Below are 19,994 nucleotides of genomic sequence, written 5' to 3'. Positions count from 1 at the left end.
CTTTCCTTGCCTCTCTTGTGCAGAGTCAGGACATTGGGACTGTTACCAGAGAGCCCCTTGCCTGCAGCCTGCCCTGCTACAGCTCAGGAGATGACCATCTTTTAAAGTCATACGTTTTTCTCCTGGTCTCCACGTATTTCCTCTGTGAAATGCAGCCCTTCCTTGCAGGAGTGTGTCTGAAACTGGCCTTCAGCCCTCAGTATAGTGGGTTCTTGCTAAGAAGTCCTTATGGTGTGCTTTACATACGCCCACTGGCTTTTTTTAGCAATGTTCACAAAATTTCAGTTGTATACTGTCTCCTGCACAGTTGGGTGCCTAAGAATTGACTTTGCCATTTTCCTGGCAAATTTAACTGGGGAAAACTCAACCTGCACTGACACTGCAGATCTTGCAGCTGGATAAATTTGGCCCAGTACTCCACTTGAGTGTCTTCAAACCCTCATGATGTGTCTTGCACATTGGCTGTTCCCATTTGCTTCATGGTTGGATGAGATGCTTATATACAAAGCTTCTTTAATTCCAAATGATGCCTGTGGCTGAGCACTTCCTACCTTTGATGTGAGAACTAGCCACAGCCTGGGATCTGAGGGGTTATTCTTGTTAAGAGGATAAGTTAATAGCAAAGTCTTATATATTTAACACAGAGTGCACAAAGTCCTGCTTACTTGAACACAGAAAGAGTTCAGCAATCAGGACTTATTTCCTGGTCCCAAAACACTTTATTGACACAATGCACACTTTAGGCATCCTCTGGGACTGTGCTGCAGTGCCTGTTCAAATTGCAGTTACGTTGGTCTTGGCCTTGCGTTGAATTACCTCACTCCTTTGAGTGCTAGTTTTCACTAGCTTAAGGCTTAGCTGGTGAGCTTACACATCTCCTGGGGCTGAGTGTCACAGAGGTGACACCTGAGAGCAAATGGGGACACAGAGAGGTAGCTGTAGCCTTTGGTCACCAGGAAGGGACATATTTACATGTACAAGACAGCCTTGTTGCACAATCTGACTGACTGGCAAAAACCAGTAATTCAACCATAATAATACTTAACACTTGTAGATTTGCTGCAGGTGAAAATGGATGTTTTGGTCTTCATTCTGTCTGTTCCAAATGTCTGCGTGGATTGAACCACTTTGCAGGCTGCATGTTGGCAGCAATAGATGACAATGTAAAGGGGGAGCTTTTATCCCCAGTCCCACTTTCACACCCAAATGGTCAGGTACCATCTGCTGTGTTCAGCAAGGAGGGTGTGATGGCTGCAGCAATGTTGCACTGTTTCTAGAAAACTGCTCAGTGAGAAGACTTTCTTACCCTGGCATCATCTCAGAAGAATGGTGGTTAATGCCTGCCTGTGAAAGGCAGAAAGTGAAAATACAGGGTTTCAAATGTGTTATATTCTTTGGTGAGCTTAGATTTGGAACAAATCTAAGGCCATATGGAAGATCACTTGTCATGATGGCTATTATTCACTACCCAGTGATGGATGAGTTGTTTTTCAGGGGAACTGCAGAGGTGTCCTTCAAACCCACCTTTTCTGGGAATAGCAGTGTCTAGTGTGCTCTGGGATGATCCCTTACTGCTGGTCTTTTGCAGAGCAGAGAGATGCTGCTGGAGCCTGAAACTGTGGGCAATTCTGTTCCCAAGAGAGTAAAAGTCTGTGATTTCTTGAGTGAATATTTAGGATACGTGAACTAATTTGGCACTTCAGGGAAGGCAAATGGCCTGTGCAGATATGCTTCATGTGTAATCAAAGAGCATGAATTTCCTAAGAATGTGCTGGGGCTTCAAACTACTCATAAGGAGCGTGTCCTCCCTCTGAATGTGGTCCCACCTTGAGCTGCTGCATCCCAGCTGTGCTGGGCACAGCAGAAAGGGGCAAAGGGGAAAAGTCCTTTTTAGGCTAACCCCTGTGCAAATCTGTCTCAAAGGCTGATACTAAATGGATGTGTATATGCTGTAATGTTCCCTGCAATTTTGCCTGGCTATGTTCAGAACAGTGAAGGAAGAAGGCTCCTGGCTTGCTCTGTAAGATGGGGATCTCCCAGGTGATAGTATTGTGAAAAAGGCAGCAGGGATTAATCTGGTTACTTGGTGGGAAATTTTAGGTGTGCAGTTTGTGGCAACTGGGAGTGGGGCTGTGGCCCAGCCTCATCCCCAGTGGGCACAGCTGTGAGAAGCAGGTGAGCAGCACTGACAGCAATGAGCCATGGAGTGCCCAGGGGCACTGACCAACCACCAAAGGAACAGAGGGCACACAGGTACCATGCATGAACATGAGGAGTATGAAAGGTTGGGCTAAAGGACAAGAAGGGCACACACTTGAAGACTTCTGAAGTGGTCTGGTGTTACTCTGTATGGGTTGAAGCCTTCTGAAATTGGGTGATGATACTCTATGTATTGTTGCTGTCTCATGCAATGTATGCTCTGACAGGAAATTTGTTGATTTTTCAGAATTTCTGAAGGATAGAGCAATGATCTGACTCTCTGTATTTATTTTTTTTAACAAATGTATCTCTATTGCTGTTAATGTCTTTTGTTCAGCAGCCATTTGGGTCTCTTTGGTGCTTGTATGTAATTTATAGCCTTTCTCCAGTCTGATTTTGAGAAACATGGCATGTCCATGAAATTGGGAGCAAGAACATGCTCTCTTTTAATGTGACTTTCCTGTTTTTCTGTTTCACAGGTTCATTTCGAAATGATGGTTTAAAAGCTGCTGATGTCCTTCCTATACTGAAGGAGAAAGTGGCCTTTGTGTCAGGTAAGCACATCTTTCCTTGATCCCTCCAGCCCATCATGAGCACTGTCTGCTACATCCTGATCCTTATGATGTTGCAGAATCTGAAGGGACTGGTTTGATGTTTGAACTTGGTAGTACCTAAATTAGCTTTTCTGCTAAGAAAAGGGCTGTATGTGGACCAGGACTATCCAGTAATACTCAGAGCATTGGAAACTGGTCCATGTTAATCTTCTTTATATTCTGAGACAAAGGTAAATGAGCAGCATAGGAAGGTTGAAGGGCAGCTATCCAGCCCAGATGTAGGTTGTCTCAGCCTGAAGGACAATTCAGGGATCCTGCTTTTGGTTCAAGGTCAGTGAATAATATTCAATTCCTGTATGTAGGAAGCACTCAGGCCTATAAATCACTGCTGTTCCATTTACAGTCCCAATCAGCTTGCAGTTAAAAGTACCATTGAGGCTGCATTTACATAATAACTCAGATGCTCAAACTTCTTCCAACATTCTGTACAAAGATTTACAGCCTTCATTCAGAAGACAAATCTCAAGGATCTGGGGGTGGATGAGGACTAGACAATATGGAAGAGGCTTTGAGAATAGCTTGGATGATATTGCTTCTGGTGTGAATTACAACTTGTCAGTGAGAGGGGGAAGAGAAAGTCTGAAGCAATCAGAATCTTGCATGAAATCACTCAAATTGGCAGCAAAAACCCAGGGTATTTCCAGTGGCAGCGTTTCTGATGATTACAAACCATTCAGGCTGCTTGCAATGAGAAAACCTCCATCAAGAATAGCCAGCTCCTCTTATTGGCAGTCTTTGCTTTTTTTGTTCCCTTCATCTCCACAGTAATGCTGACTGCAGAAGGGAGGAGGTTGCAGCAAGGTGGTTTGGTGCCTGGACTCTTCCTCCCTGGCTCTCTCCACAGGAGTTGAGCCCCCGGTCCCTTAAGGATGGGGCTCATCACTGTGCTGAGCCATGGAAGTGTCATCAGGCAAGATAAGCTCTCCCCTCTACTGATAGCTGCTGTGAGATCTCTTCCCATATTTTAACAGTTAAATGGCCCACAGATGACAAGTCCAGCTGTGACTCAGGGAAACAATTTGAGGATCTAGAAATGCTTACTAATTTTTTCAGTGATTACATGAAAATCCAGGAGTTTGAGGGAAGCTTCGGAAACACTGGAAGCCTTTTTTGAAAACACAAGACTATCCTGACAGTACTCACATGCAGGAGTACTTTATCTTGCACTGAAGTCTCATTCTGAATGTCCTGAAATGTCTTACATGGTTGGCTTTCACTGCTCTGAAGAGGGGAGCATAGTCATAAAACCACAGCGTACCTGCACTCTTGTTTGAGACACAAAAGCTGAACCGGGTGCTCTGGGGAAGTGAAGGGGAGGAATTTATGCAGGGACTGTACTGCAATTTAGTTCTTGGCTCTGGCTCTTGCTTTGCATGGAAATGATTGCAGGATCATTTGGTAATTCCTGGAATATTTATTAATGACAACCTGCCTAGATTGTTTATGTAGCCCCTTCCACTGATGGTGCCTGTGTTCAGCTCTGAGCCAGAGGGTCTCACATCAAATCATCAGCTCGTTAGACACTGTCCTGTGCCAAGCCTGCCTTGCGGAGGGGGGTGTTAAATAAGCAGCGCCAGCACAATCGCCCAGGCTTTCACACCATGATCTGCTGCAGGCAGGGTACAGCTTGCTCCATATAGACTCACCAGCCTCCAGACTTAGATCTGCTCAAAATGTGCTGTTCCTGACTCAGCTAGAGGTCCTAGGATTTACACCTCTTCATGGTCTCCAAATGCAATGACTGCGGGCAGCAGTTCCCTTTGCAGGCAGAACACTTTGAGTTGCTGGTGTTCACTGCAATAGCCCCAGCATCCCCTTCCAGCCCATAGTGTAAGTACTGCCCAGTGTTCCCCTGGACTGTTGTAATAAAGCAGATTAAGAAAATTAGTTTTACATTTCAGCTGCTGGCTAGGTTCTTTTTAATTAAAATGGAATAATTTCCTAGAGTATGCTTTGAGCACAGAAGAGAAAATGTTTACAAAAAAGGAAAATCAAGTACCTGGATTTTCCAAGATAAAAAAAAAAAAAGTTCTGTAGTTAGCACAGACTCTGAGAGCACATTATATTTTAATCATGCTTCCTTGAGGAACAGGAGAGTTTTATTGAATCTTCTTCAGAATTTAATGCTACAGTTAAGTTTAACAATAACAGTACAGTAAAGTGATCAAGGGGGTTCTCCTTACACAAGTAGAATTTATCAGCACACACAGAAACTCTCAGCTGAACACATCAGTTACAGACTTTATTGCTTTTCTCAGCTGTGGCTCACCAGCTTGTTTGTCTGTGATTCAACAGGAAAATTGCAGAGAACACACGAGCCCCTTCAGGCAGGGGCTACACTTTGCTTTGTGTTCCAGAGTGGTAAATGCTCCACACCTGGACCCTGCCAAAGGGCAGAACAGGCAGGCAAGGCAGAGCAGCTGCTGCCTGCTCCAGAGCAGGCACAACAGGACCTGCCTGCACAGCCGTGTCATCTCAGAGGAGCACTCAGGGTCTCACAAGTGCACTTAATTTCAGGGTTGACATACAGCTCTAACTGTCTGGGCATGGATTCATCCAGCCTAAGTGCTGTCTGGGGCTCTGTGCCTGGCACTTCTCCTCAGCTGCCTGAGCTGGCAGCGAGCAGCAGGCGTGGGGCTCTGCATCTGCATGCCTGCACCACAGGAAAGTTGAGGGGTGGTGGATAATATCAGGATTTTTTCCTGGAGCTGGTTCTTGGTTTCTTCCAGTGATCTCATCTATGAGCTAGACTGAACCTGAGCAAAGTTCACATGTGTGTCTAAAGAATACCTGAAAATCCCATTCCATAGCTCCTGTGCAGAGTGATGGACTGAGCAGTTGTGGGTGAGGCGCATCCCAGCCATCGCTGATTGCTTCCATTGCTGACCTCCTGGAAGCAGATTAAGCAAGGGGCTGGCAGGGGGGAGGCTTTGGCCACCTGCTTGTTGTCTAAACTCTAATAAAATCTTGGCTTTGCCTGCGTGGGTCAGTGTGTTGCTTCCAGCAATGGAATGGCTTTGGGAGCCATTAGGGAATGAGTTACAAGACAGAGACTGATTTTTGTGTTCTGAGAGGGAGATGAACTCTGAGGAGAAGAAATAAAACGGCTTGTAGATTATTTTAGGTGCTTTTTTTTGGTGAGAGGTGGTGAAATATTTTGGAAACTGAACTTATAGTCTTTCTTGGGAAACAGATGCTGTTTTAGAAGAGTGGTGTAAATTGGGGTGTTGTTCAGCTGCTTGATTATATTTATGGCAGATTTTCTATTGATCAGGGCAGTATGGAATGAAGTGTATGAACTTTCAGGGAAGGGAATTTGTTACCATGTTACCTTCCCATGCATGGAAATTTTCATGCATTTAGGCTATAAAAAGCTTGGTAGTTGACTGATGTCATGGGTCTTGCTGAAAGCGTTTCCCCACATCCCACCCAGAAGAGTTTCTCAGGATCCTTCCCAGTATTTCCGTTCCCTGGAGGGCTCGGAAGAGCGGTGGCGCGTGGGCTCCTGCTGTCACCCAGGTACTGTCTGCTCATCTGCCGAGGCAGGAGTACAAAGGAGGAGGCTGGCCAGGTTTCTGAGAGCGTGGTTGAGCACAGAGGAATCAGCAGCAGAAGGGTGTAATAAGCTGGTGAGCTGCTGCAGCTGTGACAAGTGGAGCTCCCAGCATGTGTCTGCAAAGCAGGAAGTTTTCCTGTGTGCTTTGGGCACCAAAAGGGTACAGAGCAGAGAGAAGTGGATGCATTAACAGCTCAGCCATCTCCATCCTTTGGTAGCCCACTGTCACCAACCCCACATCTTGGGAGGAGCTTCATGGTCTGGGTCACAGCAACATCTGAACCTGACTGAGACCCTTAAGGAAAAGGCTCTCAGAGATTTCCTGAAAGGTCTTTCAGAGAAGGAATTTCAAGGTAAAGAAACCTAAAGAAAGGATAACTTTACAATTAGGATCCACCAAATTTAGGCCAGCAGGATGAATGAAAGAGGAAAGCTCAGAGAAGAAGACACTGACCTTCCCAAGTACCCCACAGGTCACTTAGTGCCAGAGATACCACATGTGGAGGTGCATGTTTTTTCTTTTTCTGCAGTAGATGCACTTCAGTCCTCAGAGAAAGGGTTGAAATTAGACATCCAGTGCCTCTGGGAACTGAAAGAGTTCACATCCTGGTTTCAGGAGATCACAAATGCTGATTTGTGAACACTAGAATTTGAATTGGGTTGGGAATAAAATTAACAAAAATATCTAATTTTTGGGTGATGTTAACATTTTGTATTTGCACAAAAAGTTTTGATTTAAAAATTTCCATTCTCTTTTTCCTCTGGAATGGAAATTTCAAATGAAACATCAACATTTCTTCTATATTTTGTTACAGAAAAATATCTTCCTTTTTGTATCATTCCATGGCATAGTTTGAAATCAACAGAGTTCAAAAAAGGTAAATCTGCTATTAGAAAAACATGGCATTCCTTGCTTTTCTGCTTTTCCTCCTCAAAGGAGGAAGAGAAAGAGTGTGTTATCAGGGTGAATCTGTCGTCTCTTTGTGTCTCCTTATTCTGTACAGATTCTAGCCCTGTGCCTTGGGGTGTGGGTTTGGAGTGTCTGTCTGTACCACTATCAGCAGTGACTGGCATTGCCACATGCTGTGGCTTATTGGCCGGTATACATTTAAAATTAAAGTACTGCCCCAAAATACTTTCATAAAGTATTAATTACAAGACACAACAAGTTGTCTTTTCAAATCCATGCAGTGCCTTTGGGTGATTGCAGAACAAATCTACTTGACAGGAAAAATGGATCACTCAGTGGCTGCTCTGGGCATCCCATCTACAGCTTCTGATTTGCTCTGCCAGGAGATCTTCTGGTGAGAACAATTCGCCTTGTTTTTGGAGTCATAAACCCTAAATGTAATGTCATGAGAGTTTGACATTAGAATTTGATTTGGAGAATTGACTCTGAGACATGGATGTTGCAAAGAGCAGCACTGTGGATGATCAGGCCCTGGTGATTGTACTGCAGCTGTGTTAATTGGCTTGTTGTGGGAGCTTAAATTTCCATCACTTGCACTAGAATCTCCTGATTGGAACCAACTGAACTGGAGGGTGGTCACACAGCTAATCCTGTGTATAACCCTTGCAACAATTAGTCTGTCTTGAAGTTGCAGGAGTTTTAGGACAGAAGTCTGCTCACAGTAAGTCCAGTAGCAAGCAGACTCTCACAGAGCTCAGCTATGACAGAGAAAGGAATGTTTTTTTAAAACTCTGGATACCAATTCCTTGATACTTTCCTTTCCTAGGAAGTCTGTCAATTAGATTTAGAAATCCAGAGTGTATTGTTTATCACTGTGTTGAAGTGCCTGACATCAGCTGAGCTCCATCTGTCTCCTGGTTCTCTTCATTGTAATTCATTTTTTCACCATATTTTGGACTGAAATAGCTGATGAGGATTATTTCAGCTCCTCTGGAAACTCGCTTATGGTCTCAGCAGAGTCTACAGCATCAAGATTGATCAGTTTATGATCTGCAGGGTCAGGTGAAGTGGCACATTCACTTGAACTGCAGTAGACATCTGAACAGGGGCCAGAGACACCGTGTGCTGCTCCTGTTTCCGTTGCTGCTGTGCTGCAGGATGTTAGACAAGGTTCTTGGGAGCCTTTACATGTGTGGACATTTGCCTGTGTCTCTGGCTAGTCCTTGTGAATTCATGCTTATGAAAGGAGTGCAAAAGGAAGCAGAGGGTTTGAAACCCTTAAATGTGGATCTCTGCAAGCGGGTAAGGATCATGGTGGAAGGGCTGACAGAACTGGAGAGATGCAGCTTGAAAACAGAGCTTGATAAAATCATTATCTGCTGTATACAAGAAGTCTGCATTAACGGAAACTAATGATTTCCTGTCCTCAACAGGACTACACATAGCTGGAATTTCAGTTTATTGCGTATTAACAGGGATGGCTGTGCCTCAGGACACAGATTTTGAGATTGGTGAGGTCTGTACTCAGAGTTCATATCAATGACAGTTTGGGATGGCCAACTTCTTGGCTTACCTGTGGGCAACTGGGGCCACTGTAGGCAGAAACATTTGGGCCCACCACCAAGAGGTGTTCAGGCAGCTGCCAGAACAGGGATCTTGTCACTGGAGTCTCTTTCCTCTTAGTTGCAGGCTTGACTGGAAAAATGGTCATCGGAAGGCCACTGTGCTGCCTACCTGCATGCAGATTTTCTGAGCTTTCTTTAAGGTTTTCTTTTAATGTGCTATGCATCACAATGTCTTGTGCCATCACTGCAATGTCCCCTGGATGATTTGTGGAGGAAGAATTATGTGCTCTTACTTCTGGGAATAAACCCTGAATTTAGCCATGGATTCTTAGAGGATAGGAGAAAGGGAGATGGGAGGAACTGGCAAGGAAGCCACTGACAGGAAAGGCCATCAACAAAGAATTTTGTAGGAGAAATGCAAGGCATACATGGCTAAATATTTGCTTTCAGTGTTCTCTGTGCCCTGAAGAACATGTGTTTTTCTAACTCTTTTTTTCCAGAGCACTAATAACCAGACCATCTGTTTGCCTCTCTAAATCAGAGCAAAGCTCATGAAAACCCAACTTGAAAAACAGTAAGAAATTATCAGCTGTTTGTTTTAGTATTTAATAACTGTAATTAGCAAACCTAATGACATGTTTGATTATTTCATCAGTTCTTCAAGTCCAGGAGGCGGCAGGAGATGGGACTTATTGATTAGAGCAATTGAGACTCCTGGCTTCCTTCTAGTTTTTATTGTCTTTTAAAACAATGTGCTGAGTAGCTCTCTGAAAACTGTGCATGTACAATTGGTGTGGAGATCATGGCTGACTTGGGCAGGATTTCTCTCCCTGAGTGGATTAGTAACAAGCAGAATCTCAAGCACTGTGAAGCTCCAACACAGTGGATCAAGTCAGAAAACCTCATTTCTCCTCCTGGTTCTTTAAGTGACTCACTGTGGCATCTGGGCTGAACTTCTTCCCCTCTTTAATATTCTTCTCAGTAAAAAGATAATAACAAAGAAAAGGGATGGTATAGATAGACTCCCTGCACAGCCAATGCCAGAAGGTTTTCTTCTCTTTTATTGTGTGTTGCTACTTCCCAGCAAGCTCCATTAGAGGAGATGAGCGTCCTTATGTAGGCCTGTTTGATGGTACTAATATCCCCTTCAGTCTTCCTAGAAAATCAGAGATTTTGAGTTACAAAATGTAACAAAAACTCTGCATATTATCAGTATTTAAGAGAGTAAACCACAGTTACTGAACTCTGCAAGTCTGATGGTGAATTAAACATACAATGGTTTGTTCTAGAAGAAATCTGATATTTCTTTATACAGGCTCTTGGTCAAATTGTAAATTATGTAGGCATTCATAAAAATCAGGGATTTCTCAGTAATTAGGATTGCAGGGACTTGAAGGAAGCAATTGAAGGATTCTAATATGTATCATGTATTTGTAATAACTTTATTGCTCAAAGCCTAGAGTTGCACTTTTCTAACAAATGAGAGACATTTGTTTCTAAACTTAAGGTACCTTGATATGTGACCAAAGTCTCCTTGTTTCTGTGTGCTGTAAGACTAGAAGGAATCAGTCTGGGTGCTTATTTATCCTTCCATCATCCAGAAATGTCCAGCTGGGTCATCATGTAACCTTCCTCCTCCAGTGAGAATTAACCCATTTTCTCTGGTCTATCCTGATAACTTCTAACCCTGTGCCTGAGCCTTATTTATCCTGCTCCCCTGAGGACAGTTTAGATGAACCGTTGAGGGATAGTTTTTATCCTGAAGCAAAGACAGGACAGGAATGTTCTGGATCCTATTTTCTTTTCTGTAGCTGAAATCTTTGGGTTGCTGTTACTGAAAGGATCAAGAATTTTCTGACTTAATGTTTTCTGCCTACCAGAATTTGCACAGGTTTCTCTTTATTTATTTTATAGCACTCACTTTGGTGGAATGGTAGCTGTTAAAGGAGTCCCTGACCAGAAACACAATTTTTGGTTTACGAAGCCAAGGTGAATGGGCAGCATCAGAGTGATTAGTGCTGCTTAGGTCTGTGGGAAGCTCATGACCTTTTCCAGGTGTTTCATATCCTCAGAGAGGATTATAAATGTGGGCTTGGATGTTTTCTGATCTCAACTCTTAGTGCTTTTCCACATTGTACAAATATTTAAATTATTGTGAATGAAGGTGAGGGAGCCTGAATGAGTAGTGGGTAGTGTGTTCTTCTGGGATGCAGTTCAGGTTAAGGTCTCTGCTTCAGCAAATATCTGGAAGGTTTTGAAAACCGTGGTTACATCTAGATATGAAGGGAAATGTTTCAAAACCTTGAAAAGTTTCCTGTCTTGAAAAAATATTTTCCTCTAGCTTTAGTCACTTGCATTGGTTTGCCATTCTATAGACTGGCTTGCTTTTCTGTTGGACACGTATCATGCATGATATAATGGTTTGGCATTGATGTGGTGTGCAAAATAATCTCAACAAAGGGAAAATGTACTTAAAATGAGGAAGCTTTTTGTCATAAGGAGGTCTGAACATTTAGATGGGTTTATTTCCTTGTAAATGGAATCCTTTTTTACATTATGCCCCCATTTTCATACTATGTGGCAGAGGCATGGATCTGCCAAGGTGACACTGAATTCCAATGGACCTTCCTCACCTTCATGGTGTAAAGCCAAAGGAAAACAGAAAGCACAGAGATCTGGGTGGAGATTAGGGGTGGCAGTTTTTGTACTCCATATGTACCCCTGTCTGCATGAGGGCTCAAAATAAAGATGACATCTGTTGTTTGCCTCTCCATTTGTATCCCTGGACAAATCAGACACAACCTGGCTCCAATGGAGACTTGCACAATGTAACCCTTCAGGTACATTGCATCCACTAAAAATCATGGGTACCAGTGGAATCTCCATTTGGATAGATGAAGTTTGTGTAAAAGATTCTGTGTTGTACAGGCAGCAGTGCTGTAGATGACTCTTTAGACAGATCTTAGCAATTAAAAATTATCTGTGTTTTAAGAAAACTTATATATAGTAACAAGAATGTGCCAGTAGCACAGACTGCAGGTGTCCCAAGTTCTTAATGAGAGAGCACAGTGTGGATCGGTGCCAGAGATGTTCATGTCCTTGTGTAGCTTTTTCTTCTTGTTGGCCAAGTAAATTAGCTCAGAAAGCACATGGGTTTCCTTTCTCAGAAGTGATATTTCTGTTAAAGGGACTATACTTTCCATTGAGAAGTGCAAACTCGTGCATTTTTTCAGCTTGTTTGCAAGGTCCTTGAAGTTCTGTACTAGTTTTTGAGGTGTAGTTGAGCTGTAACTTTTCCCTAGATAACAGTGAAAACATGTATCTAACAACACAATTCCTGGAAGAAATCCTGAGGTAATATGTAAAGAAAGAACTGAACATTGAATGAGGTACTAGATTTCAGTTTCACTCTTCTTAATCTTTATTTACAAGAGAGAATAAAATAAGGTGCTGCAGAATAGATTGTTTACCCCTGTATTTGTGGTTGTATAGTTCAGGGTAGAGTTATTCCTTTACGGATAATCCTTTAGACAATTGTTGTAAAAGATAAAGGGCCAGACACTGACAGTTTAAAATAAGTGATTTTTAAGACAGGAAATCTACAGGAACACCCCCCCCCCCCCCCGCCCGAAAACAAATATTCTGATTGCTAGCAACATTTTATAAATTAAAAACTTAGAAAACATTAACGTCTAATCAAAATTCTAATTCAAATGAAGTACCTGATAGATTAGAACATTGTGCTGCATAAACATTACTGGGATACATCACTTCAAACTGGCAGGACGTGGTAAACTATCTTGGAATGAACAGTGCAACACATTCAGCAACAGTAAAAAATGCTTTCACTTTTTTGGTGTTGACCAGTTTAAAATTATCCCCACAGTAGGATTTCATTAGCCTCTCCTGCTTGGAGTGGTAGATATATTAGATTTGATGGGATTAGGTGAACGAAGAAGTGCTAGTAGCAATTTTCCTTGTGTGGGCTTTTTTTTTTTTCTTATATCCCCCATTTGGAGCTCCAGCAAACGCAAGCTTGTCTTCCTCAATTAGGCAAGTCTGAAAGCTACAACGGGTGTGCAAACTCTTAAATGTGCTGTAATTTATATTTATCAATTCAGTGCACATAGTTTTTTTGATGTGTGCTTCCTGTCTGATTTTCTAACAAGCCTTTCTTTTCCACAGGTGGCCGTGATAAACGAGGTGGTCCGGTCTTGACCTTCCCAGCCCGCAGCAATCATGACAGAATAAGGCAGGAAGACCTTCGTAAACTTGTGACTTATTTGGCCAGTGTGCCAAGGTAAAGCTAGAAAGAAAACACTTCAAAGCTTAGGGTGGATGGGTGGGTGGGGAACTTGTTCTTGGCAGTTGCTGGTTTCCAAGTATTAACATTTAGTACCTTGAGTTCTTGGGGCTGAGGAACAAACGTGTTCCCTTCCTCCTCCCGTGTGCGCTCTGGTGGTTTCTATGGCACACATGGAAATGCAGGAGCCCCAGAGAGGAAGCAGTGGGAGCAAACCTGGGCTTCAGGCTCCTCACAGCCTCGAGGAGCAGCTCTCATTCTCCATGTTTCTGTGCAACTGTTTTAAAGGAGTGCAAAGGGAGGAATGCTTAGAGGTCTGCAGTTAAATATAGCAAGCTGGAGAGAGCCTGCTGTCTGTTGTTGCTTTTTAATACCTTGTGGGAGGTTCGGGAGAGCTGGGGTGGGGGGCTGTAGTTGCTGGGGAGGAGAGAGTGCCTGTACAAGAAGGCAGGTCTTCCTGCTCTAGTACTTTCCAGAGATTTTTCCAGGCTGGGGAAGGAACATGGGTGGACTTAAGAGGAAGCTTTCAAAGAAAGGCATTTCAAATTGTTCTGAATGTAAACCACCACCTTTCCCCGCATTAGTCTCTGTGGCTCTCTTCCAACAAGCAAGTCCTCATCCTTTTCCCAGGGATGCTGGAGGAAAGGTGTGTTGCCAGAGCATATTTATTTTTTCAAGCTTTGGGTATCATTTATAGGGCTCAGTGCCCAGGGAGGTACTTCTGACCCAGCCTCAGAGAGTGTGAGACTACATATGCCCTCATCTAGCTTCCTTTTCCTATTTTTAAGCTTGTCAAATATCCTTGCCCAAAACCCACCTGTTAAGGTGAGTGTTACCCCAGGGCAGGTGAGGGACTGAGAAGGGATGCTCAGGGTTCCAGGAATACATCCTGTGCCAACCAGGAGCTCCTTCTCTTTTAAACCCCCAGAACACGGTCTGTTAAACAATGTTCATGTTTTGGCAAAGAGTGTGAAGTTAATACATGAAGGGCAGAGGGGTTGGCTGCATCTGGAAGTCAGGAGGTAAGGGTCTTGGAAATGTATTCAGTTCCTTAAATATGCACTGTGCAGAGCACAAAGACCATGTTTAGTATGGAAGAGGGTTAAGGGCTGTTTGGAGACAATCACTTGGCTGCAGAGTGAGTACCAAATGCAGCCATGTCTAACAGATTTGCCAGTGCTTGTTTCATGGACATCATAGTTCCTCTGGTGATGCGCTTTTTTGCTCTGTTGAACTTCTGGTCATCAAGGTTTTACTAATAAGTGAGTCTGTTTGCTTTTCTCTCTACCCGCTCTCATTTTATCCTCTAGCCAGCTCCATTTTCAACCATTTTGTGAGAGAGATTACAGACATGCTGGGGGAGCAGTAGGTCACTCCCTGGGAGTGTGTGTCCCAGAGCTGGGTAATTCCCCCCCAGCTGCTGCAGAAATGAAACTCGTCCCCTACATCTTATCATTTTTTGCATGGTTGCAGGTATGAAGACATTGCTTTGGGTTGCAAGCAATTGTGGAGCAAAAATTACCTTCTAACATGTCAACCTTTTCTATTAATTGCTCTTCCCTCATGCAAGTGGCAGTAATAGAAAGATACATCCTTTCTGTTCCCCACTGTCACACAACTGAATCAACTGGCTCAATCTTTGATGCTGCTTTTAGTTGCCTCACTCTGGATCAGTGCAGTAGCGATTTTTCTGTGATGATGCAGAACCTGGGGTCAGAGCTACGTGCTGAAGGAGCCAATACAATACCTGTCTGCCTGTCTCCCTAGAAACACTAAAAACCATTCTCCTGCTGGTCACTGCAGAGCCTTATTCTGTCCTTGTGTGAGAAGCCTTTGGAGGGTGTCTCTCTAGTTATACCAGAGAACATCCCTTCCTCTGTGCAATCTCCTGTCATGAAAATGTGCCCAGCAGTGAGGGACTGGCTATGCATGGAGCACTTTCACTGGCTTCCCAAGGGTCCTTGCAGATTGGACCTCTGCAGGTATTAACTGGAATACTGTCTCCTTCTTGGGATGTTTGCACATTGAGAGGTGTGGAGCAGAAAGCAAGAGTGATAAGAGGTCTTGAAAATGTGGCCTTGTCAAGGAAGGATAAAAAGGTTAGAGTTTGTTCAGTCTAGAGAGTGAAAAGCACATGCGAGCATGTTGTGATGCTGCAAAAGGAAAGGGTTTGTAGGGCAAAGACAAACAAATATGTTACACCAAAGCAAGTAAAGATTGGGTTAGATACGTGGAAAAGTTTTCTAATGGATTCCCATTAGCACTATAAGACATTCAATTTTTTTCTTAAATCTTTCTATTGCTGTATAGAGAAGCCTCTGGCATTGATATAAATGTTATGGAGAGGGTATGGTAGATCAGGAGGTTATTTCTACCAGTTCCCCCTAGTCCTGTTTTGTCTGGTGCAACAGCTGTGAACTTGCTGCTCTAGGAGGGAAATATGACCACAAACTTCATGGGTTTGGCACGTGAGGTTGTATAACCTGTGTGGTGTAAAGAAACACTGAAAACTCATTTTCCCTAAACATTTTGTTCACTTTAACAAGGGCAAGCAGCAGAGCTTTCAAACTTATTTATGTTTTGGAAACAAATATATGGAAGGAACAGTTGGAATTCCTATCACTAGCTCTCAGTTCATGTTTATTCCAAGATGAGTGCTGTAGCTACTAACTACATCAGCCATCCACCAAAATAAACAATTTCATTAGCAGAAACGCTGAACAGGATGTCACAAGAAACTGCTCGGATGCTGAGTGCTAAAAGAAGAAGAGTTTTCTGTGCCAGCTGAAAATGTAGAAATCGTCTAGGAAAAAGAGACTGTAATTAATCATATTGACACCAGGATAATAATTCTTTCTTTATTCTTGGTGCATTGGTTTCTGAGTGAGACAGATTGCTCTCCACGTTGATACTATCTGTCACTTAACCTTTATTTTATATCTTAATGGAGGGGGCAGAGGTGGCACAGTGCTGGGAGCTTGGAGCAGGTATGAGATTGGTGATGAAATGTGATGATAGATTAGGGTAAGTGAAACCAGGGTCTTGCTAGCAGTTTTCAAAGTTTCTGATTCAGCTTTCTGCAGTTTCTTCTTCAAAAGCAGAATAATAATATGGGCTTTCTGAAAGCAGCTATGTGTGCTTGAGTTAGAGTAGAATAGTGAGGGCTTTCATGCAGCTGGGAGCCACAGTCAGGCAGGTGCCTGCAGGCAGTGGGGTTTCCTGTGTGGTTGAGGATTACTGCCTGGGGGTGAAGATCTAGGAACACAGCTTGTTCCTATCCTGAAATGGCAACCTTTCAGTCCACAGTGCCTGGGGTAATTTAAGGCTCCTGGAAGGTTCAAAAGCCTGATCCTGCAGTTTTGGGTAGGAGGAGGAGGTTGTGAGTGGGTATCTGACGCTGTGAACTAATGCGGTCCTGGTTCGGTGTCCTACGTTGGGTCTTTCAGGCACATCACCAGGTCCTTTTCTCTCAGCAGTTCCACTGTAATTAGTTACTAAGAAACGAAGACACTATTCATTAGATGTAAAGATAATTCCACGGATGCCAAGTTTCTACCACTCTGCCATTTTCTGCTTGGTTTACATTTACACTAATGCTTTCTGGGTAGGCAAAGCTGTATTTCTTGTGACTCAGGATAGCTTCTATTTGCATGCAAATTTAAATGGATGCAATGTTTAGAAATTTGGAGGGCGTGACTGAATCTAGGATAACATGGTGTTTATGATCAGGGGAGCTGAGGGAGAATTTTCTGGCCTTGCTGAAGATTTTATGTTTTAACATCAGTGCAGTGCCATCTATTCCAGTAAACTGAGCTTTGATTTATGTGTGTGTAAATGAAACCAGCACCAGGCCAATCTCCTCTGCGAGCCCTTTGGAATTACGAATTAAGTTATGCGTAAGCTATAGGAGGATAAAAAGGAGACAGAATATTATTAGCCTGAGTTATCTCCTCGCATGGTGAAGCAATATGATGAAGGAAATGTTCTCTGTCAGCTATAGTGAACCTTCCGGCTGAACACATCAATCTGTTCTGGAGCCAAGATAAGCAATCTTCTGTGCTCTCTGCAGAGGGGAAACCCGAGATGCCTCAGGGGCCTGCGTTTTTAAAGACATCTACTTTTTATTTGTGCTCTGTTCAAAAGGCTGCTCAAATGTTTCCCTGTTCTGGGGGACATCCAGGGCTCATAACAACAGCAAAGTGTTTCCAAGGGCCAGCCCTGTGTGTTTGAACAGCTCCTCAAAGCTGCCCAAGCTGGATGAGAGGTGCTAGGAGCAGTGAAACAACTGAAGTGCCCCTAATAATTAGTTTAATGACTGGGGCTTTGTAAAATTAGAAGAACAATACAGGGGATAGCAAAATGTAGCAATACTCACCCACTCTTGGATTTATTTTAAGCTCTTCTCTGGTGACCTGTGGTACTGTGTATATTAGGTCCTCTGGCCAGGAGTAGTGTGAAACTCATTTTGTTGATTGATAGGAATTAAACCCTAGAGCTCTGCTTTCTGTTATGTGATCTTAGCACAAAAGGAGCTTTTGGGGACTTTTTTTTTTCCTGGAGGCTATTTTATTTTCCTGGAGGTATTGTAGCCTGGAGGCTATTTTCCTGATGGCTACAAAAATAGCCATCTATTTAAAAAATAACACCAGGGACATCATACTAATTTTAGTAACTAAATATCTGCTGCCATCGATAAGATAATTATTCCACCATACACTTGTTTCATAATACAGCAGTAAAAAAGGCAGTGAAGCTAATGAGCCTAATGGAGATGTAATATTTTCTTCAGATATAATTTAACAAATAATTGTAAGGTATTTTGAAGAAAGGGGTTCATTAGAAGTAAATAACTGACATGAATGCTGGTGAATTTAAGAGTGTTTTGCCACTTAGCCAGTTCAAATCCAGCCTCTACCGTATGTGGTATTTGTGTGTTATGTTTTTAACACTCTGTTAGGAATTGGGAGACTACTGTTGAAATATTGGTGCTCTTACTTTGTCCCACTGAAAGGCCTCAGAGCTTCTTGTGTCCCCTTACTGGCCACCTCAGGGCCAAGTTACACATTCACTGCTTGTAGGAAATCAGCACTTCAGAAGAGGATCTCTGATCTCCTTCCAGCTGCATTAATAACCTGTTGAGGCATTTTATTCCTGCATGAGTGGACAGTGGCTGTAATTGATGTTGAAATTCTGCAGTAAGTGTCTACAGGTGCAACCTTGGAAACTCCAGTTACCAGAAGCTGCTAGAAAATGTGGACTTCCTGGAAGTGCAGAGAGAGTGACAAGAGCTGTCAGAGCCTGGAGAGCAGGAATTATGAGAAAAGACTGAAGGTGTTGGAGATGCTTATGTTAGAGAGGGAAAGTAAAGTGGTCTGTTAAAATATAGTCTGCAAGCCTGAGCTAAAGTAAACAATTTAGTCTCAGTGTACATGGAAAATGAGACAAAAAGAAAGTGATTAAAATCACAGATTGAAGAAGTGGAACAGGTTTCTATATCCTCCCCATCTTGGAGACCCTGTTAGGAGGTGTGTCAGGAGAGACTCAGGTCCTGTCACTCCCGTCTTGCCACAGAGACGTGAAAGCAACAGTCACTCCAGCTTTTGTGATACTGTTTTGTATAAAGATGTGGGGTTTTTAAACAGATACACAATTTCCTATGTTTGTTTTTAAATCAGCCTAAACCTAAGGTAAATGGGAGGGCTGTGGTATCTGTTTCCAAATTATTTCCTACTTTCATTGCCTGTTGCTATTTTCCTGGCTAGTGTAGGGTCCCATCTTGCACAGCTCTGAACCTAAAGCAGATGTCCTCTTTTCCTCTGCCCTCTGTGGGAGCCGAGAGTGCTCTCTGAGTGGGTCCAGCCTGGTTACCCGCTGAGCCCTGCTCTGCTGTCCAGATCCATAACAGTGCAAGTGTTTTCAGACTGGTTTTGTGATGAGCAGCACAAAGAGCATGATACAAAGCTTTGCAGTTGATGTACTGTGAATTGCACAGCTCATGCAGCCTTTTCCCTCTAAAGACTAATAAAAGGCAGGGTAAGCTGGGCTCTGCATCTCACTTTTACCAGTAATCATCAACATGGGTCTAACAGAAGTCTCTCTAAATTGTGAAATAGAAGAAAATGAGATTAACTTAATATTGAAACAATCTTATGAAGATTTCATTATCTTGTTTCAAAATTGAAATAAATAAAATAAAGGTTAATGCTCTTACAAGAGTGAATTCCTTATTTAAAGTAAATTCCTTAAAGTACTTACAAAGAGATTTGCAAAGTATTTTCTAAGTTGTTTATCTTATATCCAAACATTTTGTACTGTTTTGGAAGACCTGAAAATATCTTACTGTTTTTTTCTCCTCTAAATTGTACAATATTTCTTTATTCTTAAGTATAGCTTGCTCCATTTAATTATATTTTAATTGTATTCCAATAAATAATTGAAGTTACTGATTGCCACATGCAGAGAAACTGGGATTTCAACTTGTCATTGTGTTCTTAAGCATTGTATTCAACACTCAACATCTGCTTAATTTTAGGCTATAAATCTGCAATTGAAAACAGTTAATATGAACGAATCCCTCATTTATTATGTCTGAATTATTTCCAAGGCAATTGTTCTATTTTACAGTGTAGGGGAGGGAGTTCAATTTTCTCTTACTGCCAGTCTCATGCTGAGATTTCTAAGTCATGTTGGGTTCTTTCTGGTTCATCTAACATCTCCAACACAAAATCAGTGGGTTAATAATTTGAGGATTTAGGATTGCAGAGGGTAGCCCTACAGGCCAAGTTTAGCATAGATGGGAAATGCACAGGTCTGGAAGAGAAGTTGCCTTTGCTGGCACTAGCTGTTT

General features: G+C 42.7%; 1 protein-coding gene across 18 annotated transcripts in view; it reads left to right on the top strand.

Moving 5' to 3' along the window:
• The window catches only part of KALRN (kalirin RhoGEF kinase), a 475,447-nt gene that overhangs the window by 154,428 nt on the left and 301,025 nt on the right, over window positions 1-19,994 (top strand). For 16 of the 18 annotated variants that reach the window (XM_068195349.1, XM_068195340.1, XM_068195344.1 and 13 more), the window contains 2 exons: window positions 2,679-2,753; window positions 13,030-13,144. In XM_068195349.1, coding sequence (XP_068051450.1) covers window positions 2,679-2,753; window positions 13,030-13,144 — 190 coding nt within the window. Of the gene's footprint in view, window positions 1-2,186; window positions 2,254-2,678; window positions 2,754-8,105; window positions 8,582-13,029; window positions 13,145-19,994 lie in introns of those variants that run through there. The other 2 variants (XM_068195341.1, XM_068195348.1) reach the window with 2 other exon arrangements.

This window comes from Anomalospiza imberbis, chromosome 7, assembly GCF_031753505.1.
Source record: "Anomalospiza imberbis isolate Cuckoo-Finch-1a 21T00152 chromosome 7, ASM3175350v1, whole genome shotgun sequence".
NCBI classification, from domain to species: domain Eukaryota; kingdom Metazoa; phylum Chordata; class Aves; order Passeriformes; family Viduidae; genus Anomalospiza; species Anomalospiza imberbis.
Note: the sequence above shows the minus strand (reverse complement) of the source record. Positions and strands in the feature narration are given on the sequence as shown.